At 40.6% G+C, this 27,162-nt stretch overlaps 2 protein-coding genes across 6 annotated transcripts in view; one reads left to right on the forward strand and one right to left on the reverse strand.

Annotated features, from left to right (window-relative positions):
* Positions 1-527: 527 nt before the first annotated feature.
* INTS12 (integrator complex subunit 12) lies at positions 528-17,639 on the forward strand. Of its 5 annotated transcripts, none has more exons than XM_066186283.1 (8): positions 528-587; positions 5,004-5,129; positions 6,678-6,841; positions 8,680-8,826; positions 9,349-9,536; positions 13,297-13,456; positions 14,756-14,908; positions 16,691-17,639. In XM_066186283.1, exons 3-8 carry the CDS (start codon positions 6,686-6,688, stop codon positions 17,270-17,272), a joined length of 1,386 nt encoding a protein of 461 aa, XP_066042380.1. In that variant the 5' UTR covers positions 528-587; positions 5,004-5,129; positions 6,678-6,685; the 3' UTR covers positions 17,273-17,639. The 5 variants fall into 5 exon arrangements, with proteins under 5 accessions (XP_066042380.1, XP_066042382.1, XP_066042377.1 ...); XM_066186280.1 differs by lacking the exon at positions 528-587 and adding an exon at positions 965-3,184; XM_066186281.1 differs by lacking the exon at positions 528-587 and adding an exon at positions 965-2,148.
* Positions 17,640-19,965: 2,326 nt separating this feature from the next.
* Positions 19,966-27,162, reverse strand: part of ARHGEF38 (Rho guanine nucleotide exchange factor 38) — a 40,361-nt gene continuing 33,164 nt past the window's right edge. Inside the window, exons 11-14 of the mRNA XM_066186286.1 lie at positions 26,547-26,687; positions 25,211-25,409; positions 24,773-25,029; positions 19,966-24,058 (exon numbers count right to left, since the gene is read on the reverse strand). Coding sequence (XP_066042383.1) covers positions 23,873-24,058; positions 24,773-25,029; positions 25,211-25,409; positions 26,547-26,687 — 783 coding nt within the window. The 3' untranslated portion in view covers positions 19,966-23,872. The remainder of the gene's footprint in view (positions 24,059-24,772; positions 25,030-25,210; positions 25,410-26,546; positions 26,688-27,162) is intronic.

Below are 27,162 nucleotides of genomic sequence, written 5' to 3' on the forward strand. Positions count from 1 at the left end.
TGCGTTCAGGGCCACCCCTGCACCCTTAGGGACCCCGAGGGAAGCACAGAAGAGCTTCGGACCCGAGCTTCGGGCGGGTCTACGAATGAAGTGAAAGTTGTGGACGGCTCTGGAGAGCCAGATGCGGGCGGCGAATGGGGGACAGAGCAGGGCCACGGGAGACAGAGCCGGGGCTCAGGACGGCAGCACACGCCTGAGCTCGGCTACTGCGGAGCGCGACACCACCGAACCAGAACTCCCTCGCAGACCCGCTCCCTAAAGCCTCCGCTCCCAGCTGCTCTCGGCGCCCAAGCAGCGCTGCCAAACCAACCCCAGAACATCGGCACCGCCACCTTCCCTTCATCCTGCCCTTTCTCCCGCTCCTTTTCCTTACCCCGGCCCGGCCGCTTCCGCCCCGGTCCCTCCCCTTCCTGCACCGCCCCGGCCCGCGCACACCGCCCGGAACTGCGGCCGCGGCCCGCGCTGCGCGGGGGGACTGCGCTGGCGGCGGACCTGCCTGGGCGCCTTCCTCCTCCTCCTCCTCCTTCTCCTCCTCCTCCTCCTCCTCCTCCTCCTCCTCCTCCTCCTCCTCCTCGTTCTCGTCTCCGGTGAGACACCAGCGGGCGGTTCTGCGGGGCCTGGAAGAGGGGGCTTGGGAGGAGGAAGAGAGGATCGGGAAGAGGAAATTTGGGGTGGGAAGAGGGAAGGAAGAGGGCGATTGGGAGCAGGCAGAGAGCGATAGGGAGGATGAAGGATGAGGGGAGTTGAGAGAGGGAAGAGGGGGTTTGGCAACAGGAAGAGAGAATTTGGGGGTTGGGAGGGGAAGAGGGGTTTGGGAGGAGGGGAGGAAGAGGGATTTAAGAGGAGGCAAAGGGGATTTGGGAGACGGGGAGGAAGAGGGAGATTGGGAGAGGGCAGGGGGGTCTGGGGAAGAGAAAAAAGAATTTGCGGGGAGGGGGGGGAAGAGGGGGATACGGGAGCGGGAAGAGGCGTTTGGGACGAGAAAAAAAGGGGTTGGGAGAAGACAGCAAGGGTAGGTTTGGGTGCGAGAAATAGGGTGTTTGGCAGGAGGGAGTAAGAGGGGAGCCCTCAGGCACACTTGGCCGCTGTTACCCTCGGACCCGGGTGAGCTCTGGGTGTCCCGGAGCGGCGCCGGGAGAGCCCGGAGCGGGCGGCGGCCGCGCTGTCCCGGCGGGACACGCCGGTGCCAAGGGACGGCCCTGAGCAAGTCCGCAATGCGGGGCAATAATGCTTGTAGGAAGGTGGCATTTTGTTCTTTGAGCATTCTAAAGTGTTGCTTTCAGATGAGAGGCCTTTCCTTCGTTCGTAAAAAGAAATCCCAGGGAGAAATTTGGAACAAGTAGGTTGCAGAGGGTCACGTCGTGGCTTCGGCGTAACTGTTTCAGGAATCCTTTTTTAACTAAAGTTTGCTTCCCTCTCTGGGGAATTGCCAGGAGGATGTCCAGGAATTTGTACAACTGATAAGTTTCAGTGTCGACGTTGAATAAGGCAAAGGTGAAAACAATAGTGGTGGTGTACTCAATTTACCAGTGACTTAAGCCAATGAGCAGTGACATATTGCAACATCTTCAGGTCCATTTTCTGCAGAATATTGAAGCTCAGTGGTAGCAGGGCTTAGCAAATCTCAGTTTTGCAGGTACAATTATCCCAAAAAATCCTGAGTTGAAAGGCACTCACAAGGATCGTGCCATTTATCAGGAAAAGGATGTTCAAGGAAAGTATGTCACCACTGCTGCATGGAACAAGTGTGTTAATTACAGCAGACACAGAGAAGGGTTAAAGAGTTGATGTCTTCTTTGCCACAGACTTGACCTGTAAGGTCTCTTTTGCCACAAGGCAGAGCTTAAGAAGAGGAGGAACTACAAGCTGTGGAAGAGGACTGAAGCAGGATTGTTTCCCTGATAAGTCCATGGACCCTTGCGTTCAAGACTGCCAACAGCTGACAGGGTCTTCACAAGGCTGCTTTCTGTCATCTTTTAAAGGCCATGAGACTGGGGGAGATCCCAAACACTGGAGAAAGGCAAATCTTATGCTCATCTTCATAAAGGGCAAGAAGGACAAGCAAGAGAAGTACAGACTGGTCAGCCTCATTTCTTCCTCCTGTGGAAGGATTGTGGAGGAAGCCATTTGTGGCATAGGCAGGAACAGGTAGAAGCTGGGAAGAGCCAGATTTACCAAGGATAAATCATGTCTGATCAGTTGGCTTGTCTTCTGTGACTAAATAGCTAGATCTGAAGATGGAGGGAGTGTTGGATACCATCTGCTGTGCGCTTAGGGGGATATAATGGAAGCTTTAATTTACCTGAGGATATTATTGGAAAGATAGAGACTTCACACTCAGATGCACAGTGGGGGAATGAGAGACAGCACAAGTTAAAATCTCCAATTCAAAGCAAGGAAATGAGGACAGAGAGGCATTGGGACAGGTCATCTGGAAGGATTTTTGCATTCCTGTCTTTGGAGATTTTCAGGATCCAGTTGGAAAAGTCCTGAGCAAGCTGGACTGAATTCAGTGTTGACTTTGCATTGAACAGGAGGTTTCTCAGGGTGACCATGTGGGGTCCCTTCCACAGGGAATGATTCTGTGATTCTTAAATAATTCACTGTTTCTGTGGAGAAAACAGCAAATATAGGGCATTAGTGTAATTTATAAAGTGTTAGATAAACTGGTTACAGTGATATTGACTGGAATACTAATTTAAAAGTACATTATAAAAGATGTCATAGAATAGAATGTAAAATTAAGGATGCCAGTGCTAGTAACTCCATAGCAGGAGATCTTATACATGTCTTAAAAGATTCTTTGAAGAAGATGACAAGGAAATTAGAACTGATTAATACAATTGTTCTCATTGATACAGTTATCCAGACTACTGAACTGTGTGAGTTTTGAAATGTCCCTTGTGGAAAGTAACTGAGAAATTATGCTGTCATAAATCAAGTGCTGATTAAGATACTGTAGCAAAACCTGAAAATAGAAGTTCATTTTGTCTGCTTTAAAGATTTTCCTTGATCTACTTTCTTAAGACTTTCATCAGATCGGAAAGTGACCTGGAAGAGGTATTATTGGTAAATAAGCAAAACCTGCCACTCTCACTGTTAATAGATATAGTCACGAAGAGGATGAATTGTGAGGAACAAAAGGATCTAAAGGGACAGGGAAAAGTGAATTGATTTTATGGTGGTAAGTGAAAAACAGTACAGTGAGTGTGTTGGAAGGAATTAAAAGATGTTCATTCATGTGACTGTGTTTTAAGGTAACTGCTACAGGTAGCTGAAAAGAATATGTGAGTGAAAGGCCTTTTAATCATCAGTGGCAGTAAAAAATAAAAATACTGATGAATCTTTGAAAGGATGGCATAATAGCAGAAGTCTATAATAGCATTGCAATATAAATAGGAGATGTGTACTTTCTTGGAAAAACATCTTCAGTAGTACACCTGCTACCTACACAATAATAGGAACAGGAGCTCAGAAACAGATGGTTGAAAATATGACCATATCTGAAAATATAAGGGAGGTAGATCCATTTGACTGCAAGTCATGATGAACAAGATAATACATGGGTAGGCATGCAAAATAGTAGATGGCAAATGAATGAAAAAAAAGCAGACGGCTCCTGCACCCTCTAAATCTAATAAGTCTTAAATTGGAAGACCACGTATTCTGTAGAGTGCACAGTTAAGGTTGATAGTATTTGACAGAAGACAATAGTATACTCAAGAAATGAAAGAATCCAACACTTCTTGGATGTTTTAAGAATAACAACTCACTGATTTAACATCTATGTTTCCCCATGGATTTAAGCCACTTAGAATAGTCCACCTTGGGAGGTAACAGAGACCTAAGTTGAGAAAGGTGCTTTTAGGGTTCGGCTGATGGGTGAATGTTGGGTTGCAAGAGGGTGTGCTTGCTTGGTGCAAAACCTGTTCTGCTCAGGATTCAAGGGTTTTAGCACAGTCCTCTGATCTCAAAGCTGCATTATCAATCTAATACATAAAAGACAGTGTCATACTCACTCTTTTCTAAACAGCATTTGAATTATTTCCTGTGCAAAGATTCCACTTCAAGAAGAAAGTCAAGGAGGTCTGTCTTGCAGAATAGCCTATGGCATCATCACTGAAACACTCTGCTGTCCTTGTCTCAAGGCTACCACATTGCTGTATGCTGACCTGACTGCCAGAGCAGCAGTCTGTGCATGAAAACATGAATGAATGAAATTGGATCTTAGGTTTATAAGTGTCAAACCACTGTTTGATACTTAAAAATGTATCAAATGTATTTGAGCTGCAAATATCTGGAAAGGGCCACTACCAAAAGCAATAATCTGCCTTTTGGACCAGGACGGACGTTGTTAGTAGCCTGTTTGACAGCAGTGTTTTTATGGTCCCATAAGGAGAGCATAATTATCAATTAGCTACTTTCAGATAATGCTATTTTTAAGACAATTATTGGTGTGTTTATCTTCCCATTGAATATACTTCCCTTCTCTAACTCACTAATAGGTTTTTTTTAAATTTGAAGATACAGGCCTAAAGTGAGCGAACTTGAACTGTTTACTAAGCCCAGCTTCCTGTATTCTAATGAGAAATTTCTTGTCATATGTAAATCATAACTGTAGAAGCCTGGGACATTATAATTGTCCTCAAGAACAGAGAAAGAATTGCTGCAATTACATAGCAAATAAAAGAATAAATATGGAGAACCCTTTTGAAATTCAGGGTTTAACAGTTCCTTTCAATATATGTCTTTATAAAGCTAGAGCTAGAAACAAATCTGGGAAGTGTTACCTTCAGAGAGATGAAAATTGAATTATGATTACATTTATTCTCTAAATATTAGAGAGTGGCTGTGAATGACTGCTGAGGCTGCCTGTTTCTCAAGTATATATTCCTAGTAGAATTCCTCTCTCCCTCAGAGAAGAGCTTAAAGGATTCTTTTTAACGGGAATTCTACCAAATTTCTGAAATGAGTGTTTCGATTCTGCCATTTCCGTTGAACAGAGGGTTTAGCAGAGTATGGTTAAAGAGCATGTGGTACTGACACTTGGGAGGCGCATTCACGGAACAAAGAAATGGGGGACGTAATCTGCCCACAGATCTCAAGAGCAGCCTGAACGTTTATTAGAGGTAGGTGCATAAAGAAAAGAGGGTACATGTTTTCTGTGCTCCATGAATTCACTTTCTGTAATCATCAGAGACCGAATTGCCAGGACGGGGCTTGAGCTGCACTCTGTGCTTGATCAGTGATACAGCCGAGTAGCTGGTGTGTAGCACTTCCTGGCAGAAGCTCTGTGGCCAGCAGAAAATGATTTGTCAAGTAGCAAAGATTAAGGAAGAGAGAAGAGGCTCTTGAAGAGGTTTCTTAACTCTCTGCTGGGTCCATTGATAAAATCCCTATGAAGTTCTGTACGTTGAACTCCTTGATGATCTCAGTCAAGCGTTTCTCTGGTGTCTCGTGGAAGCTCAGCATGAGATAAAGGTTCCTGGAGACTTGCAGGCAAGTGTTGAGGGAGCAGCCTGCCAGTGCTGGTGTTTTGGCCAGAGACGTAAAAGTTCACTGCCATGAATATCAAAAGGAATTCATCAGACAAAACCTTGGAAGCTTCAGCTGAAAAAGCTGTCCAGATAGTACTTTTGATGAAAGAATTGATGAAAGGCTTTTCAAGAATGTCTTCTAGATTATTGTAGGTAAAATCCCAAACCCACAAACATCCTGTTGTATTTTAAATGAGATTTAAAGGGATTATTAACGATAACACTTCTCATACATTTTTAGAAAAGATCAGGGAACTTCCTCTGTTATTTCTTAAATTATTGTCATTTACTGATTTAAGTTAGATATCTATCTTTGTAGGAGCAATTTCTGGTGTAATTCTGTTCCTTAGAGTTTTTTAAGGAAATTAACAGAGTGCTCCAGAGTGCAAAAATGTATTGCTATGAGGCAAACAGTTTTTTAAAATCATTCTCACCTTTTCCTCAGTTTATTCCATTACCATGGACACTGTGGCATCTCGCAGCTCTGGATAGTCATTATCTGACATTACACTTAGACTGTCACATGAGTATGTGGATAAGTCACAATCTGAGCTATGAATTTTTTCACTGTTTCAGCTGAATTTAAAAATGTATTTTTCAGCTGGTTTATATATATATAAAATAATGCATGAGTTATTTATATCTTATATGTTACAATAAGCTGTTCTTTTCAGAAGTTTCAAAAGTTAATTTTTCTACAAATAAAATTTTTCCTAGTTGCTCTTTAAATGATCAGTGAGTTAAAAATCACTGTATATGCAAAAACTGTTAAGGAGAAGGAGGGTATTGCTTTTCTTGAAGTTAATATTTATTTTGCATACTTTTCAATATTTTTTTTGTATGAAATACCAGGAATATGAAATATTTTTTCATTTATGTAAGTATGATGAATTTCATTTCTGAATATCATATATGCCAAAGAATGATTTTGACATGTCAGATGTCCAGCTGCAGTTCTGCAGCACTGAAGTTCACATTCATCTTCTAATGATAATTAATTCACATATAATCCTTGCTGGGATTTAATATAATTTCATTTTCAAAAGAAAAGAAATCTTCTGTTTGCCGCATGCTTTTTGAATTATGCTCCATGTGAAGAAAGTTGTCATTGTTTTTCTTTTCTTTTAACTCCTGTTGAAGACACAACTATGGCTGCTACAGTGAACTTGGAGCTGGATCCGATTTTTCTGAAAGCCCTGGGCTTTTTGCACTCAAAGAGTAAGGACTCTGCTGAAAAGCTGAAAGCACTTCTTGACGAGTCGTTGGCCAGAGGAACTGACTCGAGCTATCGTCCCTCTCAAAAGGTACTGGTGTTGGGGAGCATGGCTCCTTTTTGTGTGCCTTAATAAAGCTCCTGCTATTCCTGGTTCCTCTTTTACAGCTGAAAAGGTAAAAGAGAATCAGAAGTTAAGGAGAAAGGAAAAGTAATTATGGAGTGTTCGTATTCATTCCCCTTTCCATACAACATAATCCATTCAATTAATGGAAGTTAATGGGAAAAAAAATCTCTTCACCTTGTTGATGCACGAAGACTTAGAAGAGATATTCAGCATTATATCAGACATGCTGTGTAAGGTGCACCAAACTAACATATTTCTGCAGTTACATTTCAGAGCTAAAAGGCCTTTAAAGTATAGATTAGCTTTGCCACAGATAAATAAGAAGCTAAATAAGCTATTTACCAGTAAAGCTGTATCTCTTTCCTTGAAATTCCGTTGATGAACGCCCAATGGTTCAAAGCAGAAATGATTTGCAGGCTGAAACCATTGCTGTCCAATGGACAAACATTACTTTTCATCTACTGAAAATCACTGAACACCTGCTAGAGAGAGTATTTGATGCTGAGATGAGCATATGGAAATAGCCAAGCCAGGACATCCTTGTGCTGCTGTGTATTGCCATATGGATAATGAGGTCTTGGTCTCCCCTAGGATGCCTGCAAGTCAGCCTGCTGTGTTCTAATGATGGTCTGTATGCTGATACATTTGCAATATTTCATTTCTACGTGGTTCGAAATAACTAAAAGGCACTAGTACTGCTCAGCATACATCGTGCTTTACTGTGTGGTCAAACTCCTTTCTGTTCATCTTGTTAACTCCCTGAAACCTAACACAGGTCTCAAAACTCTCAGGTGCCCTTTATGTCAGAGCTCAAAGTAGTGATGTGTGGTTTAAAGAGGAAGCAGGGAGCAGAATAACCGTGCAAAGAGGTTTGGGAAGCCAATTCTAATAACAACTTGGCTGGCAGTCGCCTGCCCTCAGCTGAAACTGAGGCTCAGGGCAGAGGAAGAAATCTTTCATTCTCCTCTTTTCAGTATATCTCCAGTATCAGCGGGACTGCAAAGGCCAGAAATGAAAAAAAGTACAAGAATTCCTTTCCTTGCATTCACAGGCTGCAGAGTTAATTAGTGGTTGACTGTGAAATCCAAAAAGAAAGTAGGGAGCACAGGATTACCTGCGCCAAGTTAACAAACTTTGGAGGCCTGAAGCTGAGGCCTTATGGCCGGTCCAGTACACAGCAGAGAATTGCTCCCATCTTACCAGCTGGGAGGGGGTACCTTGCTGGTGCCCATCAGTGTGACTGGTCACTCATTTACAGGCTCTCCTGGTTATTATCCATTTGCTGACACTAATGTGTCATTAATGAAAAGCATTGATTTCTGTTGAGATCTAAATGTATTAATCTGATACATGAATATGGACTGAGATGAAGAGGAGGTCAATATTTCCATGAAGGAATGAAGTATTGATGTCTGGTTGCATCAGTTGTCAGCTTATGTTTTTATCTTATATTGAATTTTGTGCTCAGAACTATCTGAAAATTCGTGTTCATTACCTCTTTGAATTTTAAAAGCAGAAATGTCTCCTATTTAATTAATGTTCCAAAGAGAATCAGTCTTTAGAAAAGGAGCGCCTTTTCCTCAAAAAGGTGAGTGGTAAGGGAAGATTTTATTAATTCTCTGTAATTTAAACACTAATTTGTTGATACGAAAATATTTTAAGAAATGTTACTTTGAAAAGTGTATACGTAGATGATCAGTGTTGTATAGCATATTGTTTGCCTGTCCTGTTATCTCACTAATTGCAGATTAGATAGGAACTCAGTTGCAGAATTTGCCTTTAATTTTTCTTTCTGTTTCCAGGAAGTAGAGCAACCAAAAGTATCTGTCACCAAACCCATTAAGCAAGAGCCTAAAGCTTCATCCAGTTTGCCTTCTGGCAACAACAATGGCAAGCCCACTGCATCAGAAAAGGTGAAAAAAGAAACAGAAAAGAGATCTGCAGATAAAGTAAGTTGTTTTTGTTCTGTAGTGACATAACTTGGTTAATAAACTTAAAGATGTTCTGGACAAAAGCTCCCCTTTTCAACTCATTTTATGGTGTCTAGCCTGTGAGGTGCATTTGCCAGTCATGTTGCCATTTAGGCAATCTAATAAATGTCATCTTGTAATTATTCTGTGATTGTTTTCCCTGCTCATTGTGGGGAGATTAGACTTAAGGGATGCCTTCCAAACCATTTTGTGTTTTAAATCCTAAGAGATTATCTCCTAAGAGATTACTCACATGTAGCAAGTTGAAATGTGATATTCCCAAAGCTTTTTCAAGGATTTTGAGGTGAAGTACAAAAAGGGGAGTTGAGCTTCTAGTTCAAAAATATTTTGAAGAAAATATGTAACTAAAGAAAATACATTGTGTGTATGCTGCGTAAAGTACATCTTCTTATACTGCACATCTAACTGTTCTATTTTAACTCATTTCAATAATCTGTTAGCTTGTTGCATTTTCACATTCTGTGTTTCTGTGTTTAATAGACCAAAGGGGATCCTGCTGAAGGAGCTGATGCACCAAAGAAGCCCAGAGTAGAGAAGCAAGAGGCTCGTTCCTCTCCTATTACAGTTCAGACAAGCAAGGATTTATCCATGCCTGATTTATCTAGCTTTGAGGAAACCAGTGCTGACGACTTCGCCATGGAAATGGGATTAGCCTGTGTTGTTTGTAGGTAAGTCAACATTGCTTCATTCCAGCTAGGCTAGTTCCTTTTTTTTTTTTAATTGTGTACCATTGAGTTAATGCTTCTCCTAGTTTTTATTCCAGAAATCACTTAATATCCAAAATTAATAATACATTTAAGGCTTCTTCATGAATAAGAATGGTTTCTTGAAAATATAACCTTTAGAGAGTGAACCAGCTTTTCTTCTGCAGGAAAGGACAAGTGAAAAATAAAACTAGATATGATGCAAAACCTAGCATGACAAATACAGTTTTCAATTATTGGAAAACAAAATGTTCATGCCTACTGATAAGCATTTCTTAAAAAATCAGTTCTCATCTGAAAGCATTTTTAGGTAGTATTAATATGAGATCTGTATGTGTTGGTTTTCTTTTCCTAATCATTTGACATTAGTTTACACATAGCCATGTTTTACCAGCAAATACATCTTGCAGTGAAGACAGGTTGTTTTAATGTTCCAGTAAGGGCTCTAAAACTGGACTTTATTAACATGGTACTAGCAGTACATTTAGTGCTAGGAGATGTATAAAATACTTCTGAATAACTACCCTAGGATCAAATCACTCGCATCAGGATTTTGTTTCACAGATAATTTATATCCTTGTTAGGCTCCCACTGCTGCCAAAAGGAACAGTTTGGCTCTCCCAATTGACCTCCTTACCTGGACTGTTTAGGGGGGTGTATTGCCAGTACAATTTGTGATCTGCTTGAATGAGCCTCTGGATCAGCTCTCCACATGGGTTTTTCAGTAGGTTTGGGTTTCAGTCAGCTCAGTAAGAGTAAATGCTTATGCTGGCACATGTGTGGATACAGGAATGTAGAGCCAGGACAGAGAAGGGGGACAGGCCTTTTGGCAGCAGTATGTATTTTAGCTCAGCTTGAGTCACTTGGGAAACAGTGCCTTATAATTTTATTTTTTCATCATTTCCATGGTCATTCCTGTTGTGGAGATGGGGAAGTGTTGTCAGTGCACGGAGGACAATTTTCTGAAGTTACAGCTGATTATACTGGTGACCAGTTAGGGACTAATGGGATCTCATGTTATTCCCATGTGTTAGCTCAAATATTTAGTTTCTTATTACAGACATTGGAAAAGGAAGACATATATAAATATCTGAACCCTACTTTTGTTCCTGCAAATTCCATTTTTAATCTCTCCTAAAAGAGGCAAAGCCCCATTCAGTGATATGTCAAAATGCTACTAAAAATAGTAAGGTATTAGCTTATTTGGTAGGAGGGGATAATGAAGTTTTGTTTAGACAGTCTTGACCTGCTGTGGATGATCAATTCTGTGTCTCCCCTGGCAAAGAAAAACACTTACAGGCGTAATGAGAAATGCCTGCAAAGTAAAGAAACTGAAGAAAGAAAATGCAACTCCTGTGCCCACTGTAGCCAAGACTTTGAAAAGCAGATTGATTAGCTGTTCCACAATCTATGTTTAACCTGGCCGCTGAAGGCTTTCCTTCTTCCGGTTCATGGTCACCGCCTCCAGTGTTCTTGCAAAAGATGCATCTCCCCTGGATAACTAAAATATCTGATGCCAGACAGAGAGAGAAGCACTGCCAGGGAAGGAACAATTCATTAGAGAGTGGCAACTGTCATCCTAACACTCTGGATTGTTGTCATTTTACATGGAACCTGCTGAAACTGATGTCACATGGTTGTCTGTATCCAGCTCACACTGGACTGGATGTTTTTCTGAGGACTTGTGCTTTAAAGTTCTGAATCCAGCACATTGGTCAGACAGTATTCTTCTATTTATTGCTTGCTTTCAAAAGGTGCACCTTTTGGTGCAATATCTTGAACCAAAATAATAACATCCCTTTTTAAATTTACATTTTAAATGTAATGTTTAAATGTACATTTTTAAAATTACATTTTCTAATAACTCAATTATTCAAACAGTTGTGACTGAAAACATGTCAAATTGCAGAGTAGGTGGAGTTCATAGCAAAAGAGTTTATATTAATATTGCTTAAGGAGACAAGCTAGCAGGAACCCAGCTGTGGGTTCACAAATGCAAAAAGTGCTTTTGAATATTAACTATTCCTTTTTACAGATGTAAAAACTAAAGCAGAGAAATGAAATGTTTCTTCAAGACTTGCCAAGTGTCAAATGTATTTTCATAGTGATTTGGAGTAGTTAATGTTGATGCCTGTGGTGTTTTTCTTCTTGTTCTTTTATATCAGCTTAGTTGTTCTTCTTTACTAAGTTAGGCATAAGAAGGGAGGGAGTATTAAAATGACTTCATCCTCTCCAGTACCTGTAGGCCTTGGAAAAACAGGACAACTCACCAGTTATGGAGGCTCCTCACTGGCTCCTCAGTTGTACAAAGAGGAAATACTACGTGCAGACTGTAGATGATACCAAAGTTTTTCTCCCAAAAAATATTTTAAAAGACTGGTTTGGAAATAACAACCTAATTTTCTATGAATACTTGTTTGGTTGGTTGGTTTTGGAAGGTAAAAAATCATTAGGTTTGTTTCGTAGTTATCTTATAATGTAAAAGTAAGTGTTTTAACTTGTTTCTGAGCTTGAAGAGTTCATGGGTTTCTAATGAGTCGGGGATTGGTTTTTGTAATTTTAAAATAGGGTGAGTCTCCCTCCTTGAGACTGTTCTGATCCAGTTTATTTAGGAATAAAACCCAAACAAAATGTCTTTTAAATATCCCGAATGTAAAATAATGGACCCTAGAATTGGAGAAAAGTTTCCCCTTCTGTTTTTAAGTAGCCTGTTTGAAAGAGAAATCTTTCTTAGAAAATGTTCCAGTACTTATATGGACAATTCTTTCAGACTTTGTTTTTCTGTTATATAAAGAAATAAAGGATTACCTTTCCCCATGTATCTACAAATAGAGTTTCCATGGTTACCTGGGTACCTGCTCCTCGGGGATATGAGCAAAAGCAGCTTAGCAATTAAATAGCTTGATTTGTCATCTGAAAGAAGGAATCATTAGGAAAATGGTATTTGGGTAATTCACAGGCAGACTCCCAGCCACATATATATCACTAATGTGTCATTTATACAGCGTGATTACTTTCAGCAAGGCCCACGCAAAATGAAGCCCTCATCACCAGCTTGCATGTTTGCTTCAAGGCAGGACTGCACAATTAATCCTTTCTATTCCATCTCTCCATGATTCTGGTATTATCTCGAATTCCACGTGTCTGTTTATGTGGTAGGGACCAAAGGGATGGCTAATAAAACATCTTCAAAGCAGCGTAGAGCTTGGGTGATGATGCTTTTAAATCCTGCAGCAGAAAGCACTCCTACATGCTTGTCATTGAGAAATTATTTGTTCTTGAACTGTATTGCTCTGCACCTGACAGCAAAATTACCCAAATGGAGACCAGGCCCTCATATGCTATTATAATGAGGAAGTCATAATTGGCGTACTGTGGTGTATCCATAAAATGCCCAGGTGAGCCAACGCGGGCAAGAATTACGTTTATAATCTAAAAATCAAACAGAGAAATCAAGACTGCCATATATACATGGATAATAGAATGGAATTCTTCAAATTTTTTCAAAGAAATTATCTTTTAAGAATACCAAATTTCTAAAATATTAGTTAGGAAGAACTGATACAGGAAGAAAAGGAATACATTTGATTTGCCACAGGTAGAAAATATATGTGAAAGGAAAAATATTTTTATTTTTTATCTTAAGCCTTGCAAAATTTTCAACAATTGGATAATCCTCTAAGTGCTTTCTCCCATAATCTGTTCTTAACTATTTGCTCTGCAGGCAAATGACAGTTACTTTTGTGAATCAGCTAGTGGAGTGTCAGGAGTGCCATAATCTCTACCACCAGGATTGCCATAAACCTCAGGTGACAGACAAGGAAGTGAATGATCCTCGACTTGTCTGGTATTGTGCCCGCTGTACCAGGCAGATGAAGAGAATGGTAGGAGTCAGTTTTTTGTCTCGTGTGAGCACTATTTGAATACAGCAGGCTATTTCTACTGTGTGAGAATATTTCCTGGGTTAGACAAGTCTTAGGAAGCATGTTGGAGAACCATTTTTCTCAGCAGTGCTTCCCTTGCTGCAGCTGTGGTTTTTAATGTAGCATCTCAGAGAGTATTCTGTAATGCACTTCTTAAACGAAGGTTTTTAAAAATCAGAGGGTGAGTGAAGAAGAGTGAAATAGGATTGTTCTCTGCTTGGCAAGCAGAAGTTAAAACCTTTTTTTTATTATTATTTCAGGTGATACTCATCTTTTTGTAATAGCCCTGCAGTTTAAGTTTTCTTTTCAGCTTTGGATATGAATGGTTCTTTTCCTGTCGGACAAGACTGCAAATGTCAATCTGACCTGTTGAATATTCTCAGGGTCAAAAATAAGCTGAGGGTAGCACATTCCAAAGAAGATTAAAAAAAAAAAAAAAGCCTTTATTTTGATTTATCTGCATGACTGAACAGTATCCTACCAGAATCCCACTCATCTCATTATGAGAAAGAAACATAAGACAGCACCTTTGGATGCATGCAACATTGGTGACTTTAGTTCTGATGTTTTTAAGATCACACCCAGAATACAGAAAAATACAGTAGAAAATGTGTTTTAAAACTGTTCTGCGATAACTTAGCAAGTGTTATCTGTTGAAATGGCTCCACTAAGGAAAAAGGAAAGAAGGCAAAGTAAGATCCTGGCCTAGGATGTACCAACATAGACTGAAATACATGATCATTCTGATGATCATCAGGCCTTTGAACTCAGAGGAGTGTTTGCTCGAGGTCAGTTCCTGCACAAGATAGCCAATTTAGCCATTGTCTTCAATATGACCTTTCCTTTTTTTGTTTTGGCATTAATTCTGCCATTTTGCCTGCCACTTCTTAGCAGGCTCTTGCAGGCTACATCCCAGTACTGCTGGACTATGTCCTTGTCTTCTGCAAGTTCACCTGTCTTTGCCTTTTTCCTGAAAAGGCCCAGTGCTTTCCTGCTCGCCAGGCGTCAACACTGCCACTCTTTCCACGCTGAAATAGCAAGTTCTATTCAGGATGCTTTTTGGCTGGACCCTGCCCCCAGTACCATACCCCGCACACCTCCGCAACCCCTATTGCCTCATTTGTCAGAGACCATTAAACCTGAAATTGTAAAGGCTAGATTGCAATCTTAAAATGCTCGTGCTTTTTGTTAAGTCAAAATAGTCCATGTTATGTGGCCTGTAACTAATTCAGGGGTTTTTTTTTCCTACCACTTATACAGGCTCAGAAGACACAAAAACCACCTCAAAAACCAGCTCCTGCAGTGGTTTCAGTTGCACCAGCTTTGAAGGATCCCTTGGTCAAGAAACCAGAAATCAAGTTAAAACCTGAGACGCCACCAGCTTTTCTGGCATTCAAGAGAACAGAAGTCAAGGTAATGTAATTTAAATTTACCAGAGGAAGAGTTTGTTTCACTGCACAGATAATAGGGGTTTTTTCAACTAGACCAATCTTTTCACAAATGAAACATACTTGAAAATAGTCTCCTACACCATGTGGGCTGAGTAGTACCACAGCATAGTGGGTTTGCATGAACACTGAAAGAATGGGGAAAAAACGTCACTTCACGTGTGGATGCCCCATCCCTGGATGTGTTCACAGCCAGGATCGATGGGGCTTTGAATAACCTGGTCTAGTGGGAGGCGACCCTGCCTATGGCAGGGGGTTGGAACTAGATGATCTTTAAAGTCCTTTACATAACCTGAACCATTTTATGATTCTATGAATCATAAAATGCATTATTTGCTCTCTAGTCAAGTAACTTACATGTATTTTGACACTTCAAAGGCTTTTTCTCATGCCAACAGTGGCCTTGTATTTAACGATCTTGAAGGTCTTTTCTAGCCTAGATGGCTCTGTGATTTCATTGTAGGGGAAGTGTTGCTGACTCCATGAGATTTAATTTAGGAGCTTCTTAAATATAATCTGATCTAGGAGGTGGCATTCCTGCCCATGCTAGGAGGGTTGGAACAAGATGATCTTTAAGGTCCCTTCCTGCCCAAACCATTCTGCGATTCTCTTCAGTGATTCACTTCAGTGATCCTCTTCTGTGATTCTGTGTTGCCTCATGTTTCTGTTTTTCCAAGTTAAAATATTGTCAAAAGGTCAAATTGGTCAAAGGTGTTAAGCCAGAAGCAGTGTAATAAATAACAGAGTAGTCTAATAAAATATGACCCTTTCTTGGGAAAACACAGCTTTAACTCAAAATCAAAGGAATTATTCATGTGCTCAGAGTTACGTTTGCCATTGCTCTGCCTGCATGCAAACAACCACGGATACAAGGATGGGTATTGCTCTAGCACTTTTATTTGTGAATGACTTTTTCACCACAGCAGAGTTATCTATGTGCCTGAACAGGTTATAAGACCTGGGGCCTGATTTCTTCCATCAGCTTTACTGTTTAGAAGCTGTCTGGGTATACTATAAAAGGATTATTACTTGAGAGGTTTAGATTTTGTTTTGACTCTGCTGTTTGGTGTAACTCTTACTTAAATCAACATATCATATCACCTGTAGCCTGGGGATTATAGGGTTTAAGGTGTGGGAACTCAGTGTGGATAGCACACTGCTTTGCAGCCAAAGGGAACCCATGTTTGCAGAAAGTTTGCAGTACCTGAATGAGAAGAGACTTTAGGATAGTACCTTGTTCTATCTGTGGTACAAGCTGCAAAGAACCAAGAAGAAAGGAAACAGTTTAGATACTGCTACGTTGACAGTAAGACTGTAATAAATGCAGTCCTTAATTGCTCAGTGTCTGATTTTTGTCTGAGCATCTGTCAGCTTGTTAAAAAGTGACACCTGGGAACAACACTAAACAAATAAAAGAGAAGGCAAGCCGGCACCTTTTATATAGTTCACAAATTTGGGCTTTTATTGTTTATGGAGGGATCACAGTGCTGTGTGGCAGTGTGTTAAGTGTACAGAAGAAAGGGGAGAAAAGGTATTACTTGTTCTGTGTGCCTGGGAGATTAAAAGTTGGCTGCACCTGGCATCCTTTCCTGTTCTTGTTGGTACTTCTCAACTGTGGTGACCAGTGATGAAATATTGTCTACTGGCTGTTCCTGGGAAAAGAACTGAAACAGAGGCTCAGTGTGTTCCTGCTGTGATGTGTTACACAAATAGATGTTCCTATAATAAGAATGCTTATTTATTTTAGACCTCAGCAGCAGTTTCGGGGAACTCTGCCAGTACAAGCGTTTCCTCTTCAGCAACAAGTGGCCTTACAGGATGGGCTGCTTTCGCAGCCAAAACCTCCTCTGCCAACCCATCAACTGCCAAACTGGGATCGACAGCACAGAGTGCCAGCGGGAAACCTGCAGCTTCTTCAAATAACCAGAAACCCGTGGGTTTGTCAGGCCTGGCGACTTCAAAAACAGGACTGGGGGCCAAAATAGCTTCTGCCAACAACAGCACAAACCCCGTTCAGCTGAAGCCTCCCCCGCCGCTGACCCTGGGGAAGACGACGCTGAGCCGCTCGGTGAGCAGCGACAACGTGAGCAAGGCCGGGCTGCCCAGCCCCAGCAGCGCCGCCCCCAGCACCAGCGGCCAGGCCGGCGGCGGCAACGGCAGCGGCGGCTCGGCGGGCAGCGGCGCGGGCGGCGCCGGCAAAGCCGCGCCTGACACCGGCAACCAGCCGGCGTCCCTCAAGGGCCCCACCTCGCAGGAATCCCAGCTCAACGCCATGAAAAGGCTACAAATGGTCAAGAAGAAGGCCGCTCAAAAGAAGCTCAAGAAGTAGTCTGGCTGCTTGCTGATGTTGTCGGTTGCATTCAGCGGCGTCAGTGTTTTTCTTAAAGAAAATCCCCCAGGTACTGGACTGAAAAAGGTTAAATCAGGGAAGCCCAAACCCTACATTATACAGAAGGTCACACTTTAATAATTCTGGTATTCCTTCTGCCTTTGCAAATCTGTGAATTGAGTATGTTAGAGGAATTCATTATTCCAAGCTCCTGGTTTTGTAGCTGAAAGCACTGAAACTTGAAATTGCAAAACTTGGGTATTTTTTAATATTAAAACCCCCACATTTGTGTCGATACTTAATAAATTGAACTTTCTGAAACCATCATTCTTAAATGTTAATAATAAAAGGATTATTAATCTGGGAAGTCATTGCCAATTTTCTTTCACCCCATATTCCAGTACTTGAAATGCTTCAGATGTTCAAAGCTGTCTATATTTGGAGAGTTTATTACCTCAAATTACAAAGCTTGTTAGGGGAAAAAAACCCTTTTTTTTTTTTTAATTTCAGAATTTAACTGTTCAACAACAGTGTATTTAAATTGAGATTTTTGGTTTGGCAGTTTGCTCAATTGGCCTATTTTGGTTTTATACAGTGAGAAACTTCAACTGAAAAGAACAGAAGAGAGTCAAAACTGTCTTCAAGTTTTCTTAAAATGTAGAGAACCATCCTGTATTTGAGAAGTATCAGGTACTCCAGCTCACCACTCTTAACCCTGAGCTGTTCTTCACAGTTTGTGCTCCCTGTCTTCATCCCAGCTGCTCCAGGTTGTGTTCAGCTGAGAATTAGCTCAAGGTGGGCACTGGAAAATGACCATGAGTCTTGCTCTCTGTGACCAGCACGTGGCAATTTCCCTCCATTCCTTCTGTGATGAGGGGAAGCATCTCTAAACATGAAAACGTCTTGGACTGTATTGGGTTTGCATGGCCAGTTTTATTTTCTCCTCATTATACTCTGACTTAATGGGTTATAGGTCAAATTAATCTTCCCAAAGCCGAGTCTTGTCCATGATGGTGACTGGTGAGTGATCTCTCACTCCCCTTATCTTGACCTGTGACCCTTCTGTCTTATTTTCTATCCCCTCTCCCCCCCCCCCCCCCCCCATCCAGCTGAGGAAGGGAGTTACAGAACAGCTGGGGTGGGCACCTGACATCTGTCCATGGTCAACCCACCACACAGACTGGCACAGGTAGGTGACAGCTACTGTTTTTCTTTGCCATCCTGTATTTTAAGTGTGTGTAAAGTTTGATACGTGGCAGCTATTTCCCATACTTCATTTCCTTTCTCCACAATTAAGATTTAGACTAAAGTTCCTTAAACAGCCAAAGGAATAGTTTCATTTACTCAAGATTGCCTCAGCTGCCTGGAAAATTTGCATATTTTTTCAGCTATTATTTCCTGTGAAGGGAAAAAAAAAGAAAAGTTTTATCTCTGTAGTGCCTGCAGCTTCCAGAGCTGTGCAGAAATAACAGCATGAGGAGGAGGAATCCAGAACTTTTACTGCTTTTTGATCAGCCCATCCTTCTTCCTTTCCTGCACAGACAGTTTTTAATGGTAGCATAGTAGGAAAAGACACTGGCACAGTTTCCATTAGCAAACAGAAGGCATCATTTCTTCCTAAGTGTTAATCAGAAGACTGTTGCCTACACTAAGAAGTAGTGGGAAGACAGATTCTTTAAATGGCCGAGTGCTCTTATGTGAAGTGTTCATTCCAGTGGTAAAACCTGATCCCAGAGGAGTGTTCAAGGTGCCTCTGACTTGCCTCTGAACATACATAAAGCTTTGCTTGTGAGAGTGCAGGAGCTTACATCTCAACTGCGCCGATTACTTTAGGTACCACCAGTGGGGTGTACACTGGCAGAAAAAGAATGATCCTTGTTTTTAAATTGTGATAGCTAGCTAGTCCATTTAGAATACTCCTGAGTCCTGATTCAAGTGTGCCCTGATGTCTTTGCATCTGTAACTCTGGCATGGACTGACTGCAGGGTCCCTCCATTCAGAATGAAACAAGTGATGCTGTGCTTTTTGTGTGTGCCTGTATTTTCCCCCTAATTAGGCCAAGTCTGGCTGCAATCATCGATAGCACTGCATTAGCAAAATCTGCAATACAGGTGCAGTTTGCATCAGCAAAAGACTTTCTTCCACTCTAACTTTCCCAGCTTCCTAGATGAAATACAGAGTCTTCTTCTGTTGGTATAAAAATGTCAGTTAGGATTGTGATTCTTTGAAGTATTATATCAGAAAGGATTTATAGCACAGACCAGGTCTTTTAAATGAAGTGTTTAGCTTGAATACGTTAGATAGGCACTGCTGAAAAATGGAGAAGATTGAAGGGAACAGTTGCTTTCTGCTTTGATGTTATAGTTAGGATGGAATTAACAACTGTATTTTCAGGAAAGAAGTCTGTTCTACAGGCTTGTTTGACTGAAGTCATGTGTCAGGTTGAGGGATGCAGTGTAGGGCAGGAAGAAGGAATGCCTGTCTGAAGCATGAGAAGCATGTCTCTGATTTAGTAAAAATAACAAAAATAGTCCTGTGATTTTTCTATCCCCAAACCAAATTGCTCTGTGATTTACTATAAAAATAGCTACCTGACTTTTCTTAAATGTTTCAGAAATTGGTGTGGCAGTATTTTACTTCCACTTAACTATGATTTTTTTTTAATAGATGCACAACTTCTGATACCTCAGCAACGTGAAATGATAGGTTACTCCAGTTCCATGAGTGTCCCTCTGGCTGGACTAGGGAATGCTGGTGATACCTGCATCTAAAAATAAAGGTCTAACACAAGGCTCTGGGATTTACAAACTTTTATCTACTACAGCTCACAGTGGTCACAATCTCAGGAGCAGAACAGAGCTATGCTGACATCTGGAACCTTGAGGTGTATTTTTAAACTTGCTTAGTATTTTTGATAGAATTTTTCAAGCACTAATGTCTTGATAAATAAGCTAGGATGCATCGTAGAAGTGCAACATTTTATCTGAGGCAACTATTTTCTCTCCTAACTTTGCAGGCTGATCTTGGATTGCATATAAAGATCTTTGCCTCTGGAAAACATCATGTTTAAAAAATAAATAAGAAGAAACATCTTTACAAAAATAGATTTTTATTATTACAATAATTTAAATTTTTTTTTTTTTACTATTTCTCAACAAACATTGTATTGTAATAGGAATTATCAGTAACAGATCTGTGGGAACAAGGATTATCATGGCTGTGTTTCCTAGTGCAGATGGCAGATCCACTTCATCTATCTTCATTTTTAAAAGCTATCTTAAAATGACAGCAAAAGTATACTTTAGTGTTTGAAGGAGGTAATTACTCAGTGAAGCTTCCAAAGATGAAAAGTCAGAAGGAATAATTCGTCAATCTGTGTTTGCATTGAAAAGCGGAACCTCTGCTCAAAGATCACAAGCACCATCCAGCCAAAGGGAAGATGGTGAAGCACAGAGGTGCCAGAGGTCAGAGCCTAGGACTCTGCTGTGTACTGGCTTGGACATTTTCTGGGTTCCAGGTTATCAATGGCAACACATAAAAATATTCCCTGAACGGAGAAGCACTTCAGTTTGAGTGGACCCAATCTTGGAAGTACTTGTACATGTTTATTGTCACAACAGCTCAAGTAAAACACACATTTGAACAAATGCAAGATCAATCCATTAAACCACAGCCTGTCCCTGCTTCAATCAAAATAAATTAGTTTTGTCATTAATGAGAATAAGAAAGCTCTTAGAATACTGTAACCTTCCCCACATTAAAAAATCCAGTGACAAAATCATGGCATATTCTTATGAATTTCTGGAGCCCTGACAGAGCTCAGTTTCTAGGATGGAAAGCATTGTCTTAACAAAAATGTGACTGAGCAAGTCTAATATGAATTGTTGTAAATCTGCTTAATTTGGAAGGCTTTAGATTCAAGGAGCGTCTCTTAATTTTCTGCAATTGCTGTTTGCATTCATTTGTTTTAAACAAAAATAAAAGTTTGCCATATATTCATAGTATCAAATGATAATGGCTAACAAATTGAATTTCTGAAATGGACTAAGCCAATCCACCTGGGTTCCTAATTATGTACTTTTACTGGATCCCAAGTTATGAAGCTATAATAAAGTCATATAATTATCCCACAATATAAAAATTACCATGGGTCCTAATCCTACACTTGGATTTCATTTGGCCTATCGAGGACCTTCTGAAGTCCCCCAGAAATTCAGTGTAATTTAGGTACACTCCAGTATATTCATCCTTCATTCCTTGTTACCTCAGGATCAGGATACCTGGTGAATATTTTGGAGAGCAGCATTTGAGTACACTTTGAGACACCTTCACAGAGTCTGATTCTTCATGGGGAATGTACCTAACACTCAAAATCAGAGCTCTCCCTGTGACTCAAGCTGAGTTCTCAGCACTTAGACTTCAGAAATCATTTTTTCCCTGACTCTTTCCCTTGATTAATTTTCGCTGTCTGAAATACAAAAGTTCATCATTGTGCTTACATGACTGCATTAAGCCTATTAAGTACAATTCAGTCATTTCTAAAACTGTTTCAACTATTGCAAAGTATAGATCATAAAATATTCTAAATTGTAAGACAGGCCTGAAAACCTTCTTGTGTGTATCTTCCCCATAATCTCAAAATATAAAAGCCAAAGCAGTAAAAGGGTGAGTCTTTCAGTCCATTCTTCCAAGATGATACTCCCTCTGCACTTTATTTTCTTCATTTAACTAAAAGTGAAGTTTTCCATAAAAGCAGCTAAGTCCATTCATAAAATGGTTGAGAACCATTTTTTGCTTGCTATGGGGACAGCAAGATTTAAGTGCCTGAGGTGATGTACAAGAAGGCAAAATAATGCTTACTGGATAGCAGTAGTTCACAGAAATTCCCACACCAGATTCTGGATATCTATCTCTTGAGAACTCTAAAGGTTTCTCTATCATATGATTTAATCCAGTATAAATATCTGGTTTAATCTCTGTGATCCCCTGCATTCAGTCTCTGAGCAAGACTGACAACTTTTTCTACCCTTTTATGAAAATAATCTGAAAATTGAGGACATTAAAGAAAACAAAACCAGGTTCATTAGCATAGCAGAAACTATTGTGTGTAGCAACTGCCCTAACTTTCCTCATCCTTTCTTTGCTGACAGGTTATTTTCTATTACATTTCACTAAGCATTTTGAATCATTTCATCTTCAAATCCCACTCTTCAAACTATGGGAAGTAGAAATTCAGACAAAAGCTTTAGAACAATTTTTGCATACCTTCGATCAACAACACTACCTGCCCCCCGCCCTTGATTTTAACAGTGTTGTCATTTTAGTCATCAGTACAAGCAATTATGCAATACAGAAAATACCTGACAGGAGTTTACCTTCACTTACACTATTTACAGCAGGCATAATCACTTTTTTGTTTCCTTTTTGCAGTGCTTTGCACCAAGTCTTCGCTAATCGCTAAAGGACCTTGGCATTGATGTGGTGAAATACCTTGTGACAAGCACTTGGGTATCAATAAGAATCACAAGGAGGTGTTTTCTGTTTGCTGTCACCATTCAGTCTATCTTGAGTGCAGGGCACCAGCCTGACCTAGGACACTGCAGTCTGTGGACCTAAAGACACTTATTCACTAGATATTATGATCTCTGCATCTGACTTAAGGTATCAGAGAGACACTAAATATTCATTGAGAGGCACCACTTGATTTTTTTTTTTTTTTTTTACCAGTAAATTTCCCAAGACTATTAACCCAGGTTTCATTTCACTACACAGATCTTGCACTAAAGCAGTTAGTGTGAAGTCATATGTGGATTTCAAACCTGGGGCACTTCCATATTTTTAGAAACATACTGTTTCTACCATATGAAGCAGTTCTGTAATTATTTGAAAATTATAACTTCTTTATGTCACAGTACCTGTTTCTAATGTCCCCTCTTTTCCTTCCTGCATTTCCATATTTATCTAAACATAACTTCTTCTGTAGGACTAGTCACTGGTACTACCACACCTGGTATGTTTTTAGTTGAAATGTTTCCTTAAAAATTAAGCCCTTTTTCTTTTCCCAATCCAATAATCTCCACTGAGAAAAAAAAAGTTCTTCACAAAAGCAGCTGAGGATAAAAACAGACAATCAGAAAAGCTCAAGTTTTAAGATGTGTCTGTGTTCACTGAGATAATAGTTCAGGAACAACTCAGCCTACAGTATCCCTGATGACTGAATTTGTCCTTTTTCAAGGCTAATTCTCTTCATCTTGAATATTATTTGCTAACTATCATGGAAGAAAAATGTAATTTCATCTGTGATTTGTACTTGTAGGTTGAGTCTTGATGTACGAAGCTTTGACAAAAGAGAAAATTATGGGGTAATAGAAAAGCAAGCTCTTCAGCATGTTAATCAGAATCATTCTTCCTGTTAAATGTTTCCTCCCTCAGGTCTTGACAAGGTGATGGCTTTTGGAGAATGGAGTTTCTCAGTATCATCTGTGTGCTGGATACCATGGCTTCTGTCAATCACTTGTGAGCTTGCTTAGCTTGCAGCAAACCTAACAGATGATTATTCTGTCTGCTTCAGAGAGTCTGGCTCAACAGGCCCTTCCCCTCCTAAGCATATGTCATCTTCCCTAGATAATTAGATGGTACGTATCCCTTCTGACCTTTTGCTTCAGCTAGCCACCATTCCTTATTGCCACTCAGGTCGGAAAAGCGAAGTATCCTCACCCTCTGGTACTCCTGAAGGCTGAGTTCTTGATCACTTCTAGCTTGAAATGCATAAACAGCATAGAAGATCTGAGAAAGGAAAGCCACATAAACAAAAATCAGAATTGAAAAGTGTAGCCACATATTACAGTGTAGCTGTGTATCAGTAGGTGTTCTGTATACAGAAAACATGTAATAACGTACAAACCAACATGGCCTGCAATTTATAGACAGGGACAAAATAAAAAGTAAAACTGAAGCATCTGGGGAGCTCTGCATGGTGAACAAACCAAGCTCCAAGACCTCATCACCTTACAGCACTGGTAAGGTTTTCAGCTCACACCAAGAGGCCATGGATTGGATGATGAAATTTTCTGCAAGGTTTCCTCGTGGAGAATCACCATTCCTAAAGCTGCTGTACTCAAATGTGGCACATGGGTCACTTCTGTGCCTTGCTGATCAGCATTCTTGTCACAGCTTTCTTGTCAACAGTAAGCTGAAAAATCCCCCCAACTGAGCTATTTTGCAAGTTCTGGCTCCATATGAGAACCTTGAGGCATACATGGGGTGGGATAATGCAAGTGTGTTTTCTATGACACAGGACTGCAATTCACAGTTGAACTGATTTTCTTTTCCTACCGCACAGCTATTTAAGAGTAGAGAATAACGAGTTCCTATGTCACACTGACAGATTGGTGCAACTCTTTTCTGGCGTGAAAGGAAACCATTTAAATTACTAACAGTATAATTTTAGATTTTAAATAGGAACAACAAGAAGACGGGCACAGTGTGTACCATACTTACATGCTGATCATCCACACCTTGAAGAGCACCAGTCCCTGAGCCATTAATTGCAGGATTTTCACAGAAGTGAAAAGGTGAGCTGCTATCATTCTTCTTGTACCCTGGACTTGTGCTGCTGTCAGTAGGGGGCCGTGAAGAGACAAAGAGACTGATATCATCAAAATCATCATCACCAAAGCCATTTTCTGCTACATCCTTCTGTACTTTGGCTGGATTGTAAGGCCTCAGGAAGGAGGAATACACGTACCCTGTGAGGACTTGAAACCAGAATAAAAAGGCAGAAAATAAATAAACAGCAAAACACTGCTAAAATAATTTCAAAACCAACTGGTTTATGCAGCTGTCAGTATGACAGAGGCAAACAGATGGGGCCAGAATGAAAGGAAATCAGTATCCCAATGGGAAGCTGTTATTGGGATATTTGTGCAGAGAACATACTTCCTGTGTCAACAAGCCATCTGCTTGTGCTTCCAAAGGGGTCCTTTTGCTCCACAACAGCCACCAGCTCTCCTTCATGCAAGTCAATATCCAATTCCTGCGCGGCGTTGCACTTGCGTTTAGCCTGGTACAGCAACTCGGTGCTGTACATGGAGAGCAGCTTGGACCTGTGGTCCTCTGTCTGGCGTGGGGACTCCAGCTGAAAACAAACAAATAATCATCCTCAGGAGGGCTGGGGCCATTTCCAGAAAAAAATCTGTGTATGCTGCATGTGGCAACTGACCCAGAGTTTTTACACAAATACCAAGGAGTTACTTAGACAGGGACCAAACCTCCTCTGCAAATGCAGGAAGAACCTGTCCCACTGCTATATTAACAGGTGAGCAATAAAGGGCAGATTTTAAAGAAATGTAGGAATTTCACTAATTAAAGACCTCTTAGTCTGTTCTCTCCTGTCACAGAGGTGGTGTTCTGTATGTGAACTGTCTCCTGCTTAATTGCTTTTCCACAGCCATGACCTTTGTATTCCTATGTAATATCACAAAAAAAGCATAATCCAAAGATGGGCTGAGGTGTGCTAAGACCACATAACAACTTGTGTGATAAGGCATTAGGCAAAAAAAATCAGTGGTACCCAAACTGGCTGCTTTTTGTGTGAAATTACCTCTCTAAATGAGGGCAAGATGCCATTAACTGCTGGAAGCGTATTCATTTGCAGGGAGGGGGGTGCTGCACTTCAATGGGACCTTAACATACCACAGAAGCAAGAGCACCTGTGCCTTCACTGATGCTGAAAGGAATTCTACAACTGCCTCTGCTTCTCCTGTAAACCTGCACCCAAGTCCTTATTTTACTGTAAACTAAACTCCTAAAACCTCCAGAAATATCTGATGAGATTGGGAACACAGATTTCCTGGTGGATTTTCTGAATCTTCTGCCGTGGGTATGTATATTTGTGCATATATGTGTAAACACCAGTACACATAACCACAGCTGAGCTCAAGGAAAAAATCTTCTGAATTAGAAGACTAAGATGCACTTAGTGTAAATAAGAGTATTTAACAAAAGAAGTTACCAAAGTTTACACGTATCTTAGCTTTACCATGTGCTTAAAGGTCTAAGGGCAATCAGAGGTAATTTCAAGTGGATTTTCAAAATACTAACATGAAAAAAAACTTCAGAAGTTTCTGGTCAATGAAAACTTCACTCCAACAACCTGATTCAGAGTCACAGTGACAAGACAAAGCCCAAACCTCTAGGTAGCATAAGGATGGATTTGTTTCAAAAGTGGTTGAAAGAGGATGCTTCATACACAATTTGGATGTATGGTACTCACCGGTGAAGGAACAGGTTTCTTTCTTTCCAAGCTCAATTTTCTCTCAATAAAGGTTACACTGCTGTTTTCTTTTACAAAATTCAGCTTGTGAACCTCCTCTATCAATTGATTCTGCACTTCACAGATGCTTGAGGAGGACAGCTGCAAACACAAATGTGGGTTAGATCTCATGTACAAAATGGTAGGGAGATTGGAGAGAGTAGATTTAATTTAATTGGCTGAATGCTAGGAATCAGGAAATCTGACAAGTTATGCCTATTTTCTGCAGAGCCCATAAGCAGTGCACTCTCTACGTATGAGATGTAAAGAGAAGAAAGGTCTGCTTAAAGGAAGTTTCTAATAGATGCTATTACATTTAAAAGACATACCAACTGAGATGAAATCATTAAAAATATTCTAAATGGTGATAAAAGTTAAGAGCCTTGCATTTATGCTACTGAGCCACCTGCTTTCAGATGCAAATGGGCATCTCAGCAGCTATCAGAGTGGCCAATGTGCTGCAAGGCTTGGAGCAGTTTACCCCACAGCTGTGTGTTTGTGCAACTGAGAGCTGCCAACAGGTTAAAAATTGTTGGGTAACTGAGTCTCTCTCTGTGGCACTGGATAAGTGCTTTTC

The sequence above is a fragment of the Chamaea fasciata genome, unplaced genomic scaffold, assembly GCF_029207755.1.
Source record: "Chamaea fasciata isolate MVZ Bird 193981 ecotype frontalis unplaced genomic scaffold, bChaFas1.0.hap1 SCAF_6, whole genome shotgun sequence".
NCBI lineage: Eukaryota > Metazoa > Chordata > Aves > Passeriformes > Sylviidae > Chamaea > Chamaea fasciata.

Coding starts and splice junctions, on each gene's coding strand:
- INTS12 (XM_066186283.1), top strand. CDS start 6,686: ATGGCTGCTACAGTGAACTTGGAGCTGGATCCGATTTTTCTGAAAGCC. Junction 6,842..8,679: donor GCTATCGTCCCTCTCAAAAG/GTACTGGTGTTG, acceptor TTCTGTTTCCAG/GAAGTAGAGCAACCAAAAGT. Junction 8,827..9,348: donor AAAAGAGATCTGCAGATAAA/GTAAGTTGTTTT, acceptor TGTGTTTAATAG/ACCAAAGGGGATCCTGCTGA.